General features: G+C 56.8%; 1 protein-coding gene across 2 annotated transcripts in view; it reads right to left on the bottom strand.

Annotated features, from left to right (window-relative positions):
* The window catches only part of PARVB (parvin beta), a 107,598-nt gene that overhangs the window by 16,491 nt on the left and 70,117 nt on the right, over window positions 1-20,990 (bottom strand). For both annotated transcript variants that reach the window (XM_087448769.1, XM_087448770.1), the window contains exons 5-9: window positions 15,452-15,592; window positions 14,042-14,157; window positions 11,186-11,244; window positions 8,393-8,412; window positions 1,775-1,836 (exon numbers count right to left, since the gene is read on the bottom strand). In XM_087448769.1, coding sequence (XP_087304895.1) covers window positions 1,775-1,836; window positions 8,393-8,412; window positions 11,186-11,244; window positions 14,042-14,157; window positions 15,452-15,592 — 398 coding nt within the window. The remainder of the gene's footprint in view (window positions 1-1,774; window positions 1,837-8,392; window positions 8,413-11,185; window positions 11,245-14,041; window positions 14,158-15,451; window positions 15,593-20,990) is intronic.

Genomic DNA, 20,990 nt, shown 5'->3' on the forward strand with positions numbered 1-20,990 from the left:
AAGATGTCGAGGGAGGGAGCGTTTGAGCTGGCCCTGGGGGTGGGCCAAGTGGGAGATGGGCAGGGGGGGAAGCGGCCAGAGAGGCACCCAGGCCACGTACATGTGTATGATCCCTTTGGGATCTTCCAGCTGTGGCTGGGTGTGGGTGGGGAGGGAGAGAGTAGGAGGGGTGACCCAGGAGAGACCTGGAGAGGTGGTGGGCAGGGGCCCCCTTTTCTTCTGGGGTCTGGGGAGCCACTAACACAGCAACTCTCAATGTGGGGTGGGGAAGGGCCAGGCTGGAAGCAGGACGCTGTCAGGCAAACAGAAGGACTGTGTCCTGTTCATTGCTGGGGTCCCCAGTCCCAAAATACGTTTTTTCAAAGAATGAATTAACATCATATCCACTGAAAGACAAAAGCTAACCTTACGCCATCATATTCAACACTCTCTGGTGACCACGTGCTGCGTGCTGGGCCTTTGCACAGACGTGACTGCATTTTACTCTCACAGCATCCCTGAGAGGTGGGGACTGCCTCTGTCCCTCCTTGACAGATGGGGAAACTGAGGCAGTGGTTATAATCTGCCTCAGGTCACACAGCTGGTAAGTGGGAAGCAGGATTTGAATCTCCTTGTGCATCCACCAAACGGGTTCTGTCAGGGTCCCTGGGGGCCAGATGTGGCCGGGGTGGGGGTGGAGGACAGGGCTTTGATGCTTTGATGCTCCAGGGTGTCACTCATGACCAAGGATGCTAAGAAGGCTCTGCCCCAGAGGGACCATTGGGATGGTTCCACCGGCCCTTTGCAACGTGCCTCCAAGAACTAACAATCTCATTGTCCCAGCCTGGACCAGCATCTTCCAAATGCAGGGTCTATGGGAATTCAATGTATTCCAACCCAAAATAGATAAACAAATCAATCTCATTATCGACAAACAAGTTTGGAAAACGCTTCCTACTAAGCCCCCTCTTGGAGAATTACAACGCGTGTCTGAATCTTAACGGCTCTGAGAAGTCCTGCGTTATGAAACCTGTATGGGAAAATTATCTTAGACAGAGAACTCTCTCCCCCAGGTCACGGGCAGAAATGATCGCTCCTCCGATTCTACAGGAGGGTGGGAAGCACACCCATCCCACCGCTGCCTCCCCAAATGGGAGGCCTGCAGGCACTCAGATAAACTCGATGTGCAGTGAGGGAAGGCTCAATTCCCTCTGGGGGGCAATAAGCCTTTCCGGCAGATCCCCCTGGAAGCTCATCACTCCCCAGCCCCTGACTCAAGAGCTTCGGGTGCACACGGGTTTTTCCATCCATAGATTAGCCAGCAGGCCGCCTGGGCCGCGATGAAGAGCTGGCTTTTGTGCTCCTGTCTGGAGGGGAAATGGTCCAAATGCACGCACGGAACAGCTCTGCTGGCAAAGCCCTGTTTGCCGGGCAGGTTGTGAATGCGCTTCGTGGTGATGAGGCCGGCAGGAGCCAGCAGGTTGACACGCTTAAAAACATTTCCACATTAAAAAAAAAGACCTTCAGTGGGAATGAACCGCCATGCGCGCGCTGGCTGGCTAATTCACTCAACGGGAGCGGGCGGGCGGGCTGGCGGATACCCAGGGAGCGGAGATGTCGAGTTAAAAGGTGCTAATTTTATGCACTGCAGTTATGTTTTTGACTATAATTACACTTCAATCCAGGTGGCAAACATTTCAGAGATTTTAAACATCTCCCACCTTCTTCCCAGCACGGAGTTCAGGCTGTGAAAAAGCCCGGAGACGAGGGACACACAATCCGATCGAGCGCTTACCTTCTTCACCACGCTGAGCTTGTCTGGGGCGTGGTCGAAGAGGGTGTCGAAGGCGTCCCGTTCTGCGTGGACACGGGGAGACACGGGGAGAAAGAGGGGTTTATGGAGACACACGGTGCGGCTCTAGTCCCCGCCCATCCCGAGGAGGAGGCAGCTTCTGCTCCCTCGGGATGCTCAGCCCTCCTGGAATCCTTTTAATTCCTGCCAGAACCCGAAGGGCGGGCGCTGACGAGGAGCCAAACCAGGAAAGGAGGCTTCTAGACTCCTTCTAACTCAGCTTCTATCTTTTAACGGGAAATACAGGGGTAGCACACGGACAGCTGCCCCAGCGCATCCTAGGACTCGAAGTGTCCCTGCCTCTCCATCTTCCGCGCTCCCTATCCACAAGTGGATCTTGTCGGTATACCCGACCACCTCTCTCGCCCGTCACGGCTGCAGCCCCCATTCAGGCCCCATCGCCCCTCACCTGGGGGCAGCTACAGCCTCCTGCTTAATCCGTCTCCCTCCTCCACTCCCGGCCCCTCCGATCCATTCTCCCTAGCAGGCAAAGTGAGCCCTTTAAAGTGTAAACTGGATCATTTCTTCCCCCCTCCCCATCCCTGCCCTGACTAAAACTCTCGGACAGCTTCTCATCATTCAGAACAAAATGTATTCTCTCTCCCGGGGGGATCCAACGGGCTCAGAGTGATCCGCCAACACCCTCACTCTCCCTGACTTCCCCCCACCAACCAGCTTCCCAGCTGCTCCTTCACCACACGCTCACCACAGGGGCTTTGCACCTGCTGTTCACCGGCCTCACTTCCTTCAGGTTGCTATCAGATGTCACCTCCTCTGAGGGGCCTTCCATGACCATCCCCGTCTCAAAGAGCAACCCACCCGCTCCCACTCTGTCTTCTTATCCTGGTGCACTTTTCATAGCACTTAATCACTACTCGAGTATTTTGTGTGTATATGATTTTGTGTGTATATGCCTGCTGTGTATTATCTGCTGGGGTGTCAGCTCCTCCAGGCCTGAGACCGCTGTCTCCCTTGATCCCTGCACCGTCTCTGGCTCCCAGAGCAGTGAAGGGTCCACGGCTCGTGCTCAGAATGAATGAACGAACTAGAAGACCCTGTGCCAGAATCTCTACAGCAATTCTCTCGGGAGTGTCCGCCTCTGTGGGAACACCCGCAGCCCGTTCCCGCCGTGTCCCATCCGTCTTCCTCTCCCAGGCGAGCCCTAACCCGCTCTAACTGCCACTCCTGGGCCCCACCGTGCCCTCCAAATTAACACAGAATCAATCTTTTCCCTCTCCAACGAGGGGCCCCCCGGAGGCCAAGTCAACACGGCTCTCGGTGGACAAGAACGGAGCAGGGCTGGGGGGCCTGGCGCCTGGTTCTAGCCTGATGCTGCCGTGGCCACATGGAGGCAGGACAGAGCCTGCTGCAGCCTGGACCCCAGGCAGGAGGGCTGAGGCTGCCAGGGTGGACACAGGGCTGTGGGGAGTCGCTGCCAGGGCAGAGGGGAGGGGAGGAGGGCACCTGGAAGGTCCTGGGCCCCGACTCCTGTCCTCAAGGAGCCACTCACGCCCCCAAGATTCCCAGGGGCAGTGTATGACCCTGGCCAGCAGAGACGGCTTGTGCCAACCCCCAACGTGGAGCCCTGGGGGGCTGGGGAGCCCAGTCAGATGTGGGGAGATGGGGGTAGGATGTCTCCTCCACTTGTCTGGAGATGGCCGGGAACCCACAACCAGAGCCGACCAAGGGGCTGCTTCAGGACAGCCAGGCCTGACCCAGGGAGGAGGAGGGAGGCAGCAACGAGAAAGAAGGCAGGACCCCTCCTCGCTGGCCCGCCTGGTCCCGAAAGGAAGGTTCTCCGGGTTCACTGACAGGGCCCCAGAGGCAGCTCACACCCTCAGCCCAGCCCAGCCCAGCCCAGGTAGCCTCCTCCTTGGCCCTGGTGGTGGGGGAGGGAAGGAAGGTGAGAGGCAGAGAGGAAGCGAGAGGAGGACTGGGTGTGCGTGTGTGTGTGTGTACATACAAGTGCACATGCGGGGCGGGGGGGGGGGGTGCGTGTGTGTGTGTGTGTGTGTCTGGGGGGAGGGCCGCCCCACTTCATTCACCTGAAGTCCACCAGGGACCCAAAAGCCCAGCCCGTGGAATACCCTTCTCCAGCCTTTCTACCGCGGCAGCTGTAAATTGTTTTTATAGTCATCTAAGAGCGCTCTCGATGAGACAGTCTGCTACAGGAAAAAAGCTAAATCTTTACAAAGCAAAATACGAACTTGAAATGCAGCTTGAGAAGAACTCCAGGAGCAGAGGAGCGCCTGACGTCAGCGGGTATATTTAGCCAGGCCACCGCTGGGCTGCAGGCACGGGGACGGGGGCAGTGTCACCCGCCCGGGCAAGCCTTCGCCGCGCCCCTGCCGTGCCGGCCTCGGGGATGAAAACAGATCCGGGTTCAAATCCCGGCTGTGCCACTTCAAAGTCCCACAGAGTAAAAATAGTCCCCACCTCGCCGTTGGTGTAGGAATTAAAGCAACGGTGTACAGGGACGAGAGAGCGCACGGCCTGGCAGCCTGTCGTGGGCGCTCCGCGCACTAGGCGTCCTCTCTCCTGCCCCCACCCCAATCTCCCTCCCAGCTCTGGGGACGGTCCCCGAGATAACCAGGGAGCAGCCCTGCCCCGGGGAGGGGACAGGCTGGGGAAGCGGATGGGTAAACCGAGGTGGTACAAGAGGTCAGGTGACAAAAAAGGCCAGAAAGGATGCAGAAGAGGGCCGAGTGAACCAGGGCGCCAGTGTCGGCCGCGATCAGCCTTCAGAGATGGTAAGTCTAGCACGTATAAAGTTGTTTTTGTTTGAGTCTACATTTTTTAAATTGGAAGATTTGTCTAAAAGTTCTGAGTTTCCGGCTTCTCTGAAGAACCGGAAGCTGTGGCCACAGTGAGCCTACATGCCCCCTGGTGTCAACGTGCCTCCCAGGGAGTGGGGTACGGACTCTCCAGTTTGCCCCAGGCCCCACCACTCCCCACTGCCACCCCACACAGAGGCTGAGGGGCAGCTGCTGTTTGATATTCCAGCCCCTTCCCTCTTTCACGTTACCAGCCTGGTCCCTGCAGACACCCGAGTCTGCGGCCCATGGACAGAGGGCGGGCGGACGAGGAAAGCCTCACGTGCAGAGCCTTGACGTCTGAGTCAGGGCCTGATGGGGCAAGAAGAGGAGGAAGGGCATTCCAGGCAGAGGGAACAGAAAGCACAGAGAGGCACAAGAAAGTCAGAGTGGGTCCAGACACTGTGGCCTGTGAGGGGGGCTAAGTGGGGGTGGGTCCAGCAGGGTGAGGAGCCATGGAGGGTGGCGACCACGAGCGGTGTGATCCAGCTGCAGTGTTCAAACAAGCTCTGTTGGCACAAAGAGGGAGACGTGCGTGGGAGAGCCCGGGGTTATAAGGAGACCAGGAGGGGAAGAGGAGGAAAGCTTCTCCCTTCTCCCCCACGGCCAGTCGAAGCCCAGGGAGGGGGAGGCGCCGCCTGCAGAGCAGAGGCAGCCAGCAAACCCGTTGCCATGGAGACCAGGCTGCCGCTCTCCAGCTACCCTGGGGAGAGAGGGGCCTCCATTACACCTGGGCCAGGACAGTGATGCCCTGGGGGGGTGAGGGGGCAGGTAGGGGAGGCCCCTGGAGGGGGCAGGGTGGGTCCCTCCCTTCCCGGCTCAGACTGCTCATGGGAGAAACCGCAGCTGAGAACACAGCTCCCTGTGAATCCCGGCGGGCAGACATTAGCCAAGGAGGGTCTGCCTGGTATTCTGGAAGCTCCTGGAATGTCTGTGGCCCAGGGCTGGCTGCTGCAGGGGATGCAGGCTGAGGAAGACACGGTCTAGCCCACAGGACGCTTACAGTTCAAGAAATCATGTGTGAAGGGAAAGAGGGCCGGGCCAGGGTCCCTGGATTGACCCGCACCCTGCGTCTGCCAGGCACGTGGCCAGGCAGGTGGCAGAGAGGGCCTCCCTAACAAGTGATGTTTGAGTGAGTACTGGAGGAGCTGAGAGTGAGCCATGGGGGATTCTAGAGGGAGAGCATTTCGGGCTGAGGGTACTACAAGTGCAGAAGCTGGAGGGGGGGCGTCTGGGGTGCTCTCAGAGCAGCGAGGGAGCCACAGGCGGGGCCAGACATGCAGGGGGAGTGAGGAGGCCAGAGAGGAGGGCAGGGGCCTCCAGAGGGGTGGTCTGAGAGGGCCTTGGAGGCCACTGTGGCTTTAGCTTAAACCAAGGTGGAGAGGGGTGTGAGGAGAAGAGTAGGGGGCTCGGGGTGCTCGAGGAAGCCTGACCCCCACAACGTGCAGAGGAACCAACTCGAGGGGTGAGCCAGGGACCAGCGCCCAGGGAGGTAACAAAGTCTGACCTCGGTGGGGCCGTGGGGCGGTGGGGACCAATGGCTCCCCCGGGGAGAAGGGCCGGCAGCAGCCCCACGGTACCCAGGCTGCCAGGTGGGGTCAGCAGGACCTGGCAGCTGCGTCAGCAGGGGCGCTGGGGGCAGAGGTCATTGCCTGTCACCCACTAATAGCCTGTTTGCATTTCACGAGTGTGGGGCAGCCAATACAGGAGGAAGAACAACCCCACCGGCTTCTCGGGGTTCCAGGGCCCCCACCCCCGAATGCTCAACCATCTCCCGTGTTCACCAGCACGGTGGCTGAGTCCATTTTCCAAACTGCGACAACTGATCTCCCCAGGGAGTCACCACCCCGGACACGAGACCCTAAAGGCCCGCTCACACGGCTGCTGGGGGCTCCTGCCTCTGCCACCGGGTGCCGCATACAGCCCCCAGCTGAACCCATTCTCCCTGAGTTCCCCAAACCCCAGACTAGGCCCATCCCAAACACAGGAGTGACAACTCCCAGAAAACCACAGGCCACACTTAACAGTGCTCCAAGGGCCCCACTCTCGTCACCTCTGCGCGTCCACAATCCCATGGGGGTCAGAGCCCCTCCGTGCAGAAAGGACAGGACAGAAGGGTGCACTGCACCCCCAAATGGGCCTCCACCCAGACCCAGGGTGGGGCCAGGCTGCCCACACGCAGGTCCACTCAGGGCGCCCACCTGGCCCTGTGAGCCGCACCCCCACTGCTATTCTGCGCCCTCACCAACTCCACACGGGAGGGTTCCCATTTCTCTCCTATTTTTTTTTTAATAAAAAAGACAAAAAAAAGTAGCTGAATGGCTACTTAAAAAAAAAAAAAAAAGTTTAGGGGCTGGCCCGGTGGCGCAAGCGGTTAAGTGCGCGCACTCCACTGCGGCGGCCTGGGGTTCGCCGGTTCGGATCCCGGGCATGCACCGACCCACCGCTTGTCAGGCCATGCTGTAGCGGCGTCGCATATAAAGTGGAGGAAGATGGGCACGGATGTTAGCCCAGGGCCAGTCTTCCTCGGCAAAAAAAGAGGAGGATTGGCAGATGTTAGCACAGGGCTGATCTCCTCATAAAAAAAAAAAAAATAGTGAAGACTGAATTTCCCCAGCACAGCTTAAGAAAGCTAAGCATATATAATTGCTGCATTTTCTCTCGTCCAAGACCTTTGAGAATTTAAGCGCCACCTCCCTTCTTCACACAAGCAGCAGTGTGCCATGGGTCCCCAGATAACCCTGAGGTTACAGAGCCCTGTGGCAAAGCCCGTGGACAACTCCCCCGTAGCTATAGAACCAGCTCTGGGCCCGCAGCCTTGCAAGGCATGCAGGGAAACTTCTATATGGTCCCCACTTTTCCTTCTAACAGCTCTGCCCTGCTCACTGGAGAACGTGATATTTGGGGGTCCAGGGCTTTCTGGTTTGAAAAACAGCCCCCCAAGCAGTGAGCCTGGCTCAGGCTGCCTCTGGCTGCGGGTGAGAGCTGGGGGCTTCCCATCCCTGAGGGTTTAAAGGCTGCCACAGCTGTCCCTTTATCTGCCATCCTCCCTGAGACGAAGATGGGGTCCTGAGGCTGTAGCGGGGCAGGGAACAGCTCTTTGGGAACAGCCACCAAAAACTAACAGTAACAACCACCCAACAGAAAGAGAGCCGGGCCCTGGGCCAAGCAGAGCGCACATTTACTATCTCACGCTATCCTCTCAGCAACCCCGAGGTCCCATTTCACAGATGAGGCACAGGGAGGTGAAGGAGCAGGCCAGAGGTCGCCAGTTGGGACCAGAGCCAAGGCTGCCTGACTCTAGGGAGGTCGGCCAGGCTGGAGATTTTAAGGTGGAAAAACTATAAATGAAAGTACATCCCGTAAGGAAGCTCTCTCCCGGCTGGCTAACTATGCTCTGTACTCAAGCCGACACCTCCGTCCTCCTGTGTATCCTGGTTCCACCGCCTGCTCCAGGCCCCGCCGGAGGGAGCCCGCGCCACGTCCCAGACACTTCCCCAGTCCCCTGCTTCACGCCAGCCTCCCACCACACTCTCCTTGTCACCACCCGGCCTCTCGCAGCTCTGAGAAGCAGGGCCCACGGGGGAACTGCACACTTTCTCTAAGATTCCAGAACTGCTGGGAGCAGAGAAACCCACCCACGGTCCTGCTGCCCCTGCATGACTGCGTGAACCCTGGGAGCTTCTGGGACAGCCCCAGAGCACCCCACGGCCTCAGACCCCCCATCCCCACCCCCGGGGTTACTTACCAAACCGACCCATCATCATCCTGCAAACAAGAACAGAGAGGGAGCCATGAGATGGGTCGCTCAGAGCACAGTTTAACTGTCAGCATGAGGGGGGGCACTGGAGGGAACCCAAGAGTCAGAGCCCCAAACTGCCCAGTTGAGGGGCTTTGTATAAAAATGTAAGTCACATTTTGATAAATTCTGCCCCGCTCTAATTACAGACTAGAAGTGCTCCTGGATACTAAATGCTTGCACAAGATACGCAGCAAATCACCATCTCTATTTAAACCACCCCTTTAATGCCATTTGGGGGGTATTTAAATCATGGGCTAACATGGAAAACATTCCAGCAGAAAACGGGTCTTCCGTCAGCCGCTGAATGGTGAACTTTAAAATGCAAGGGTGCAGATTACCCAAGGGTCACATTTCGGCGAGTAAGCACGATGCACATTCAGGGAATCAGGAAACTAAAGGATCCTGAAGAACCACAGGCTGGGCCCCGATTGCAAGCTGGCGAAAGCTGAACTCATGCAGGACAGAGGGCAGTTCCTCCTTGAGGACCTCAAGGGCACGAGCGCACAGTTCCTCTCCGCACGCTCCCTTCCTGAGAGGCTGGGAGATCTTCCCTTCGTCCCCCGATCCCTCTAGACTCAAGTCCTCTGGCTCCATCTTATTTAACAAACATTCTCTTGAGTACCTACTATGCGCAGGCTGTGGAGACGCAGAAATCAATACCCTATGGCCCTGTCCTCCTGACAGCCAGCGGTGAGAGAAATCCATAAGCCCCCATTTCCACCCACCCCAAAGCGGACAAGCAGGAGATGTCACGGGAACTGAAAGGAAGCCAGCCACTCCTGCTTGGCAAACAGGGAGGGCTTCCTGGAGGAGGTGACCTCAGAGCTGCCTCTAGAAAGAGAGAAATGGGAGGATGTTGAGGCTAGACGGGAGGCAGGGAGGACACCTTAAGAAACTAGAGGTGGATCATCAGTACCGCAGAAGGGCGAGCTGCGAGGGGACTGAGGTCAGATGGAGCCGGAAGGCAGGGGGGCAGCACTATGTGGTCTTTGGCAGACATCTGATGATTTAGACACTCTATCCGATCCACTGGGACACGCAGAGGGGAAGGAACAGGAGAGAGCAAACCCAGAGTCAAGGAGACTGGGCAGGAGGCTGGGCGGCCTTTCTGGAAGTCTCTCCCCACCCTGATGTGGGGCACTCCCTTCCTCCTGAAAGTCCCTTATGGCCACAGAGCACTTCCCAGGAGCTCCTGGGCTGGCTTTCTCATTTCTACAGACATGTCCGTTCTCGCCAGCTAGACCCCCAGCCCTGGAGGAGAGGAACCATGTGCGAAACACCTCTCAGCCCCTCGGTGCCCCACACGGTGCCCGGCGCAGAGTAGGCCCTCTGTGAGCTGGTCACCACTGTGAACTGTTGGGGCCATTTCCCCACCCGCCAGCTCTGACCACAGAGCTCCCAGCTCCCCCTGTGGCCCTCTCCCAGGTCCCCCTCACACCGGGGCGACTGGAAAAGACAGCCCAGCTTCTTCCCACTGCCGCACGCCCACCCACAGCCATGCGCCTGGCTGCTCCTCCCGTGGGCAGGGAACCTGTCTCCCCCCCGATCCAGGATGACACTGAGACTCTGACCCTCAGAATGCGAGGACACAGCGTGCGGGGGCTCAAGGGGCCTGCGGCTGCCCTCTCATTCTCTTGGAACCCTGAGGACACCCTGGGGGGACGCCCGGCTCAGCGAGGATGAGAGACACGTGGAGGGACAGAGGCCCATCCCCGGCCAGCACCAACCACCAGACCAGCGGAGAGCCGCCCGGCCGAGGCCGGCCCAGACCTCTGGCCCACAGGACTGTGAGCGAATAAAGCGGCTGTCGTACGGCCACTGGGCTTTGGGTGGTGTGTTACACAATAATGGATAACCGAGACACTACCCCACTCCTAATCCCTCTCACGCTGCCCTCCTCCTGCTCCTGAGCAGGCCCAGCAGGCTCCAAGGCCCCGGGCCAGGCTCAGCACCCGTCCCTCGTGCTCCCTCCCCACTCTCCCGCCCCGATTCCCCCCACGGGCTGGAACAGCCGTTCACACACATCAGCGCCTCTCCGCTTCACCTGACAGCTCCCGCGCCGGGAGTGGTTCCTGTGTCCGCCCCGATTTCTGAAAGACCATACACGGATGCATGACACAGTAATTAATCACTCCGCGACCCGAGCGGTGGGTTAGCTGAGACGATCGATTTTTAAATGTTCTGTTTCATCCGAAACAGATTTAGTCGAGAGGCACAAATGCCATGAATTTTAAAGATCCTTAACAGGGCGTCGTACAGCTCCTACAAACCGTACGCGAGATATACCATTTGATTTGCTATTTTTCGTAGATTTGAAGCCTTTTAGACTTCTTAAAAATTTCTCTCTGGCTTTCTCTAAGAGACCACAGTGCCTCAGCATTGCCAAAGGAAAGTTCTAGTTTAGACGCGTGGCTCCCTCCCTCTACGGATGGATAAATGAACCAGGACAACGGGCCCCTCTGAACACCTCCTCTGTCTCAACATTCCTAAAGGTTGCCTTCTAAAACAAGGAATGAAAAGTCCAAAGGCTTTGGAAAATAGCTCAGTTCTAACCTTACAAGCTTTGAAGAAAGTGGGTTTTTGAAGGAAAGAGAGGGCGGACGCTCGCATGAAAATCGCATCCTAGGGTTAAGGGATCTCGAGTGGAAATCGGCCCCCACGTATGTCCGGGTGCCTGGCTGAAGCAGCCTGGGGCCCGGCTCACGCAGAGGGACGGGGCAGGGCGGCAGGTCCACTTACTCTGTGGTTGTGGTCAGCTCCTCCGTGACGTGGCTGGAATGCAGCAGGCCTTCCCTCTTCTGAAACCCCAAAATGAACAAATCAATACGTACACCTCTGGGCCGGCAGAGAGGACAGGAGGAAGGACGTCACTGTGGGGGGGGTGAAGCCGGGGGCAGGTGGCCCCAGGGCCAGGAGACCACCTCAGGAACAACAAAAGAATGGAGTGATGCCCGGGTGGGTGGGCCGCACGTGACCACAGGGGGTGACCCTTTTGGTGGCTGGAACCTGCCCCCAGCCTTCCCCCCACCCTCTCTTCTCCACATCGCTCGGCGAGCTGGCAGCTGTGGGGTCTCAGGAGAAACACCCAGCTCCCCAAGGATCCTCTGCGGCCTGCAGTGGAGAGCGAGGAGCACGAAGGAACATAACCACAGGGAGCTCCCAGTGAAGAGACCACGTACACTGGGCTGAATAGGGTCCCCCAGAAGTCAGGTCCATTCAGAACCTCAGAATGTGACCCTACTTGGAAACAGGGTCTTTGCAGGTATAATTAGATAAGATGAGGCCATGATGGATTAGGGTGTGTCCTATATCCAATAGGACCGGTGTCCTTACACGAAGAGAAAATAGAGACACAGAAACACAGAAATAGGGCACAGGGGGAAGAGGCCACGTGACAAGGAGGCAGAGACTGGAGGGATGTGTCTACAAGCCAAGGACTGCCGGCAGCCGCCAGAAGCCAGAAGAGGGAAGGAAGGATTTCCCGTAGAGCCTTTGGAGGAAGCGAGGCCCTGCCAACTCCTTGAACCCAACTCCCTCCCTCCTCCGTAATTATGAGGAAATAAATGCCTGTCGCTTTAAGCCACCCAGTTTGTGATATTTTGTTACAGCAGCCTCAGGACATTACATGGTATGTGGCACGTCTCCCAGAGCCTGGCAGGTACGAAGAGGCCACACGGTGGGGGAAGGGGAGTGGGGTGGTGGCGGCGGTGCTGGGGGCAGCCTGTATGTCCCAGGACCTCAGGGTGGAGCTCAGTGGTCAGCTAACCCAATCACCACCGCCAGCCCCAACTTGAACCCCTCGAGGGACGGCGAACTCACTTCCTGTTGGGCAGCCCTCTGTGGACACCTCTCGAGATCCGAGCTTCCCCACCTCTCCTCAGCTAGGCCTCTGCTGGTTCTTGTGAATGAAGAGTAACCACCGTCGGTGGGAGACAAGCAACTTTCTGAGTGATTCTCAGGAGAGCCCACTGAGGGAGGCCCAGAGACATCATATGCACTTATCACACAGCAAATGTGCATCAGGCACCTCCTGGGTGCTGGGCCCAGGGCTCGGTATTGACATACAAAGCTGAATATTTTCAAGGTTTGCAGTATAATCTCAATTTTATGGGGACATCATTGCAGCTGGGATCAATAAGTGATGTCCCAAGGCCTCACTGGTAGGTGGCAAATGGGGCCCGTGCCCTCATTCCTTCCCTCCATGAACTGCCACAGTCCTTGCATCTCCCCGTCTCAGACTGGAAAACTGGAGGCAGGGGGAGAGGCCAGGGGCCCACGGGGAAGGCAGGGGCAGCTCTAAGGTCTGGGAGGAGGGCTTTGAGGCCTGAGGCCGGCCAGGTCCCGGGACCTCCTCTCCCCGATTCATTCCACCATGGCTGTGGCCCCAAGAATCCTTCTGTGACCCTGCTCAAGGCAGGCAGCGCCAGCAAGGGCTGGCCCCAAAAGATTTTCCTGGACCGAAGTGCAGGCCTGAAAGGAAATACCCTGATTATCAAGCTGCACGGGGCTCAGGGGGCCCCGAGGCTGACGTCCATGGTTTGGGAACCACGTTTCCACGTGTCCTCAGGAAGGCTGGCTGCCTCAAGTGAGCATCCAAGACCAGGGCGGCAGGAACGGTCCCTTGTCCCCATCACCACTGCTGCCAACCACAAACATTCCTCCTTAGGAAGCAAATGAGCCAAAGGGCAGGTACCCCTCACCCGGTGCCAGAAAGGGGCACTCCTGCCCGTCGGGCCAAGGCCGAGCTCCCGGGGTAATGGAGGGGTCAGACGGCTTCGGAAAACGCAGGATCAGCCAGACCCTGTGGACCGCAGAGACCACGGGGCTGATAAGTTTAAAAACCAGAGGAGAGGGTGGACCTGGCCGTCTCAAGTCAGACAAGCACGCGAGACATCAGTCCAAGAGTCACCTCAACGCTCTGGCAGGAGCAGCTGCTCCTTCCAGACCCCAGTGTGTTTTCTTCATTAGTGTCCCCAGGGCCAGTGCTGAGTGCCAAGTACACAGTAGGTGCTTAATACACGTTTACCGGACAAAGCCACAAACAGAAAGCCAGGGCAGGGTCTGTCCCCATCAATGCAGGGGAAACGGCCAGGAAAGGCTGCCCCACCTCCCACAGAAGGACCCCAGCTCCTGGTTACATTTCTCCAAGCGCAGCCAGAGAAACGTCCCTAAGAAAGCAATCATGAGGAATGATGGCTATAATGCGGAGCAAAGTCAGGGAAGCTGTAATTGGGGTATCTGTTTCCTACCGCCGGACTCAACCCTCTCCAGTGAGCAATCAGCTCATTCAAGAGGACTGAATTCCAACTACTTGGCTTTGCAGAGAAATGAATGTTCTTTTCAAAAATGTGGAAAATTAAACCTCAACTCCCTCACGCCTTTGAAACCGCCTCTCTTCCAATCAATGCCATTGTTCCCACTCCAATCGTTTATCTCGAAGCCAGGGCGAGGCGCACATCTTGTCAAGAGGGAAAAAGAGAAGGTAGCCACTTGGGGAGGAAAAAAAAAAGAAACAAGCAAGAAAACCACAGGAGGAAAAAGTCCCGGTGTGTCTCTCGCAGAGTCACGAGCAGGCCGACAGCTCGGGGTACTCACCCGCACGACCACCACTTGCACGGAGACATGCTCTGGGAGGCGGATCGGGGCCCGGAAGTGCACGGCCAGGGACACGAGGAGGTGGAGGATGGCCACCAGGTTCTTCCCGTGAATCGCTTGTCGAGGAGGGAAGAGGGAGCCGCTTTAGATCAGGTGGTGTAGGAACCCCGAGCCCACGTCCGAAAGGCAATAAAGATACTGCGTCTAAATGAGACCTCAGAGAAAAACCACGGAAAAAACCACAGGCCACGGAAAAATGAAGAGAGTTGATGAGCATCCTGTGCGAATTTAGTTCTAGTTTCTGTCTTTCCTGTTGGCCCAAGGTGACTTGCGCAACCACTTTCAAAAGCAGGATGTTTTTAAAAGGAGTAAATTGGGTGGTGACAGGAGAAAGAACGGGCAGGAGGGGAAAATTAGCATGAGAAGGGAAAAGATGGTGAAAAATGGGTCATCCTGGCCACTCACCCACCACAATCCTGCACATTACTCTCTCTCGCTCTTAAAAAGTTTTCCCTCTGTGCACTCAGCTGGCTCCAGAGAGCAGGCTCTCAAGAGCAAACGGTGCTTTGGGGATGTTGGACGTGATGCCTGCTCTGCCTGAGTCGCAGGTTGCCATCACCAACTCCACTAGCTCTTCTCCAGTACACGGACCAAGGTGTGGTTATCATCACCACTTCTGTGCGGGGCTTTACAGTTTATAGAGCACTGGATTCCCCACCCACAGCCCCGCAGCCCATGAGGTAGGCGTGGGTCTGTCCTAGGTCTCGAGGCCTGGAAACCAGGGGCGAATCTCACCACAGCCGCAGCCAAGGGCTGTCTCACCAAAGCACAGGGGCCTCTCCTGGCCCTGACTGCCCGTCGGTCAGGATGAGGGCTGGGGGGAGGGGCGGCGGGAACAGAGAACTTCCCAGCTTCCCTGGTTTAGTTCTGCACCTTTCCGGCGTCATGTCTTTGCTGGAAATACTGTGCTATCACGTATTCCCAATGCCAGCGCGCTCTGAGACGTGTTCCAGAGGCCGGCATGAATGTTTCTGAGGCCCTGCTTTGGTGGGTCATCAGTAAAACAGCTCATTTGGGCACTGGTGCTATGAGTACCTGGGTAAAGGCAGAGCTGCTTCTGTCTTATAATCCAAACTCCCACCCTTCCTCTGGAAGTCTCCCTTGATCCACCCAACCAGAAACAACGCCTCTCTCCTCTGAAGCATGGGAAAAACAGAGAACGGTGGGCGTGACTTAGTCCCTTCTCTAACAGCTCCCGAGAGTGGGGGACTGGCTTTCTCCTCTCCCAGCTGCCTCTCACCGAGCAGGAGCAGGAACCAGTTTTAAAAATGCAAGGCCGCATGTGATGACGAGAGTGACAGCGTGTGGAGAGCCGAGAGGACCGGCTCCCTCTCCCCAGCGGCTACTCACAGTCCACGTTCCACTGGAGCGCCCGGCCGTGGAGCCGCAGCACGTCGTGCACCGCTTCCAGAACCGTCTGCAGCTTCTGCTTCTGCCCAATTTCGGACTGTGTCACCTCGGCCACATTCAGCTTGCAGCCCGCCAGTTTTTCTGCGACGAGAAGGACAAGAGCCAGAGGCAGAGTGAGGAAGAGCTGGAGGGACTCGGGCTGCCTGGCCAACCGGCTGCAAAGAGCTCCCTCCCCCGCCAGGTCTGAGGGGGAGCAGATCTTCATGCGACAACGGCGAGTTTTCAGGATGCTGAGCCACAGAACTCTGAACTGTCGAGTCATTCACATTCCTTAGAAAAATGCTCCAGCATGAAAAGAGAGAGGGGGGTTCAAGGACGAACCGTGGGCAGCCCACCTGGGAACATTCTATGCACATGAAATGGACAAAATGATTCAAGGTGCAGTTGGGAGGCAGAGAGGTGCCCTGCAGGGACGGGCGGAGGTGAGGAAGCTGTGCCCGTGGTCGTTCCCAGAGGGAAGGGGACTTGGATAAGAAAATAAAACAGGTCTCGGATGCTGCCTTCTGCCTCCCTGCACTCCTACGCTCCCATCCTAGTTTCTCTAACCTTTGGACACCACGTTAAGACGGTTTATTAGATATTCACAGATACCTGCGACTATTTTATCACCAAGAGCAGGCAGGAAGCAATCTGCAGGAGCCAGACAGGACTGTCACACCTGCTCAAGATTCAATTACTGAGACCAAGACCCAGCCACGGCCCGTGCACCTTCATCTCCCTCCCGAGCGGAGCAGTAGCTGATGCCTGACCCCACACCTGCTAAGGGGCAAGGAAGGTTCCCCAAGTTTCCCTCCTATTCATTTATTCCAAGATTCGGGTGTTTCCTGATAGATCTCCTCTGAAAAACAACAGAAGCACATCGCAGGATGCTGCGAGATCATTAACCGAGGGTGATTACAAAGCGCTGGCCCCAGAGCCTGACCTGCTGGGAGCCTTCAGCACAGAGCTGCTGTCCGCGCGGTTGGTGGGCGGGAGACCACAGAGGCAGTCGAGGCCAGGCTGCTCACAAGTGGGGTTTCCATTTGGCAAGTGGTCCCCAGCAAAGTTCTGTTTAAGGCATTTTCGCTGGAGGCCCCTGTTACTTAAATATTCTCTCCCCACATCCTCTCCTCCCTCGATTAGAACAACACGCAGTTCTGATATTCCCATCAGGGTAATGTAATTATTCAGCAATGCCTGCTGGGCTCAGGATACTCATTCATTCATTCATTCACTCACTCGGTCACAAAATAGTTACTGAGCACCTACTGTGGGCCAGGCACCGTCCTAGGGCTGGACGCAGCACAGACAAGAGAGGTCTCGAGTGGGAAGACAGCCATACCTAAATAACATCGAGTCGGGGAGCGGTGAGTGACGGGGGCTAAACAAAGCAGCTCAAAGAGATGCATTCTGCAGGGGATGGAAATGATTCCCGTTTATACATTTTGATTTCCCTCCATCTCCATTTAATGGGTCCTAGCTGAATAATCCACAGCTGTCTGTCTATACGAACACCTGAAAATACACAGCAGGTACCCAGGTGCTCAACAACCAGGGACAGGGCAGAGCAGGGGCCCCTGGGGAAGGAAGGAGGGTCACGGAGAGCTGGGTGGTCCGAGAGCCTCGCCCACTGAGAGATGGGGAGCCCAGCACGCCTCTGCGGTCCCCCTCCACCAGCCAACCTGCAGACTGAACGTGGCCGTGATAGCCGGGGTGGAGGAGGAGGAGTCGATGGAGGAGGGAAGGAAGCTGCTGGGGCTGCAGTAACACATACCGCAGACGGGGGCTTCAACAATGGAAATTCACTTCCTCCCAGTCCTGGAGGCCAGAAGTGCGAGATCAAGGTGTCAGTAGGGTTGGTTTCTCCTGAGGCCTCTCTCCTTGGCTTGCAGACTTCCATCTTCTCCCTGTGTCCTCACATGGTCTTCCCTCTGGGTGTCTGTCTTAACCTCTTCTTATAAGGACATCAGTCCTATTGGTTTAGGGTCCACCCATACGACCTCATTTTAACTTAATCACCTCTTTAAAGACCGTATCTCCAAATGCAGTCACATTCTGAGGTCCTAGCAGTGAGACTTCAACAAAGGAATTTTAAGGGGACACAATTCACTCCGCAAACGAAGCCAAGGTGCCACCTGAGGGGTCTTGGGTGACTCCCGTGTGGAAGAGGATCAGGTCCTTGGCTGCCCGCATTACCAGGCATCACTCTGTCCGCTGATGAGGCTGCAGGAGCAACTCAGGGCTTTGCCATGGCCGGGACCCCCAACTTCCCAGCACTGACAGAGTCAGAGGAAGACGGGGCGGATTCGCAGGCGTGGCAGGCAAACACGGGTGATGGCGAATGTGGGGCTGTGAACACTTACTATGCGAGGAAGGGCCTGACTTTTGTGAGGGGCAGGGTGTGCCGTGAGTTGGAAGAAGACAACAGCCAGCTGGGGAGCCCTCTGCACTCCAGCGTGGGCACTCTCCTCGTGTCCACAAACGGTCTACCTCGAGAGTAACAGACCCACAGGACCCGCCGCGGGAGAGTCCAGCAGCTGCTTCTGGAATCTGCTGTCACGAAGGGACACATCCGGGGTCTGGATGGTGACTCACTCGGCAACGCCACACGGCCAAATCCAGAGGTCCATTCTCGGTCCTCATCTCCCTCCCTCCTGCCTCCTGGAACACCTTCTCCTCTCTCCCTCCCGAGTGCAGCGCTCCCCCGGCTCCTCGCCCTCACGGCTGAAGCCTTCAGACTCCTCCGCCGGCTCGTCCTCTTCCTGAACACCAATGGCTGACGGCACAGGGCCCAGTCCTCAGACCTCTTCTCTCTACAGAAGTCAGCTTCGGCCTTGGCATTCAGCCAAATCGCCTACCTGACTTGGGCTTCTGCCTTTGGAAAGTCAAGAGCCGAATGCCTACATTGGTGTCATTCCCGGCATCCCGGGGCCCAGGAGCACGTGATCACAGAGGCCACTACTGCATCTCATCAGTGTAACCACATGGCTGAAACACCAGGCGAGACATTCTGATGTTCTGCTAATGCCTGAATATTCTCCTCCATTGTTCTTTTCTTCAGTCAAACAGAGTGTGTGTCAAACCACTTGACGTACAGGAGACGCTGGGCTCGCCTCATCAAGTACTGACGCAAGATCTTCAAACAGCAGGGGACCGCGGCCACTCCGCAATAAAAACGCCTCACGCTGCACTTCGCAGGCAACAGAACTGACGCAGCAGCACTCGCTGACGACCATGGCGGCTTCGAGGTGCTGCGTTTGCTGAAGCCCAGAGAGGGAACAAAAGGATTTCCCTGAGCAGGCAAGGGTTTCTTACGGGATACCCGCCCTAAAGACGCCCGTCACTACTTCAGGGAGGGCGCTGGCATCATTCACCAGCAGCCAAGGCTGAGATGCAGAGGCAAATTCAGAGCCTGTCCTGTGATCCTGGCGCCAGGTAGAGTCCCATGCACACGCTGCTCGATCTAAGGCTAGGGACACGATTTACACGATTTTTCCAAGTGACTGGGTGGGTGAAGCCACAGGTGCACGCAAAAGAACTGGAAAGAAAATAATGGAAGTGGGCGCAACACTCAAGTTTGCTTCTGAAAATATGAGAAAGTCCCTCCTTCAGGCAGTGAGCAAGGCACCAGTTCAAGGGACGGTTTCAGTAAAAGAGCATTGTCACCAACAGCCAACTCTTCAAGTCCAAGAGTCAGAGGGGAGCTGGGTCCTTGCCATGGAGAAGGAGGGACGCTGATAACCCGGGGCAGCTTCCCCAGCAGTAGAGTCCTCGCAGACAGCCTCAGCCTCAGACCACACGCTCCTCTATCCTTCTCTGTCGAAAGTGAGTGTCTGTCACCGCAAATGTCTGGTGTCATGACCCCAAGAGCTGGCATGACTCCAGAACCTGACAGTGTGAGAACGACTATACCAACACCACCATATAAAACACTCAAACTCTATCCGACATGTTGATAATAAAATTGTGATAACATTAAACAATCTTGGTACATTTCAGATTTATTCCTGGATCAGGGAAGCTCATTCTAAGACGGGGGTCCTCGGCTTAGCCAAACAGAGATGCTAATTCTTGGCCATTCGGCATTCAGCCAGATAACGAATTTGGAACACCCTCTCCAAGTGAGGCCACCCAGGGCCCCTGGCGTTAAACGTTCCCTCTGCGCTGCTCCAGCCTCCCCAACCCCAACGCTACTCCCAAGGGCTTCCCTGTTCACCAGCTGCTCGGGCCACAAACCCGGCCGCCAGCCTTGATGCCTCCGGCAGCTTTAACCTCCAAAATATCTTGCCAGGTCTGACTTCCATCCCAGTCAGAGCCACTTCATCTGATGCCTGGGCTGCTATGACAGCATCCTGCCTGACCTTTCCACTCCAACTCCTGCCCGCCTCCCCCTCTGCTCTGCACCCAGAAGCCCAAGTGAACTTTTAAAACTCTAACTCAGATCATGTCACAGCCCTGCTCAAAACCTATAGTGGCTTCCTGTCACTTGGAATAAAAGACTTTGTCTGCCAGGTCTGGACGTGATCTGACCCCGTCTGTCTTCCCAGCCTCCTCTCTCTCTCTCTTACTGTCCACTCCCACCTCTTCAGAATCTCAGCCTGGAAGGCTCTTCCGATACTAACTGTGCAGATGTCCCCTCCCCAGAGTGGCCGGCCCTGGCCACCCAGCCTGTCCACCCAACACAGGTGCTCTCTACCTCAAACCCTCTCTGATTCTCTTCCTAGCACTTGTCACTCTCTGCAAGCATCTATCTGTGTTTTGGGTTGAACCACCCCATAATACTTCTCTTTCTTCCCTCTGCCAGAATGGGGGGGGGGGGGGGGACGGGACTCTCCTTCTGTGACCACTGCGTCTCCAGAGCCTAGATCCACACCTGCCACACAGCAGGCCAATGAATATTCATTCAACAAACAGAGGAATGACTAAAACAAACACAAACTTTTGTCCCTCCAAATGTATGTTTTGAGGATTGGCTGAAGAAGAACAAGACGATGTGTGAGCCACCCCTCACCGAGTGCTCAGAGCAAGTTACGTGACACTGCCCCTCCCCACGAGCTCGGCACGTTTCCCTCTGAGATCAGAGGGTCTGTAAGAGCCACTGTGCAGTGTGCAAACCCCACCCGAGGGACAAGGGTCCGAGCAAGGATGCAGATGCTGAGCTGGAGCAGGAGGACCACAGTCTGTGCTGCGCCCCGGGTTCCGGGATCAGCCCTCACTGCACAGTGCCCCTCTCCCGCCCCCGCCCCTCCTGTCTGCTTTCCCTCAGTAGCTCCCTCTCCTGAACAGAGTCCTCCAAAACCCCAGGTCCCTGACTCAGTGCCCCCAACTCAGCTCACCCACCCCCATTATAACTACGTTATAACTATGGAGGAAAACATGATCCTACCCATCACTGGCCCTGCCCCCGAAGGAGTGACCCTCGGGGTGGTGTGCTGGGGAGACCTTCAGGAGGTGTGTCATCCTAATGTACAAGGCGACAGAGTCCTCGAGGCCACCCCTG

The sequence above is a fragment of the Ceratotherium simum genome, chromosome 25 (genome assembly GCF_057802395.1).
Source record: "Ceratotherium simum simum isolate JZ-2026a chromosome 25, ASM5780239v1, whole genome shotgun sequence".
NCBI lineage: Eukaryota > Metazoa > Chordata > Mammalia > Perissodactyla > Rhinocerotidae > Ceratotherium > Ceratotherium simum.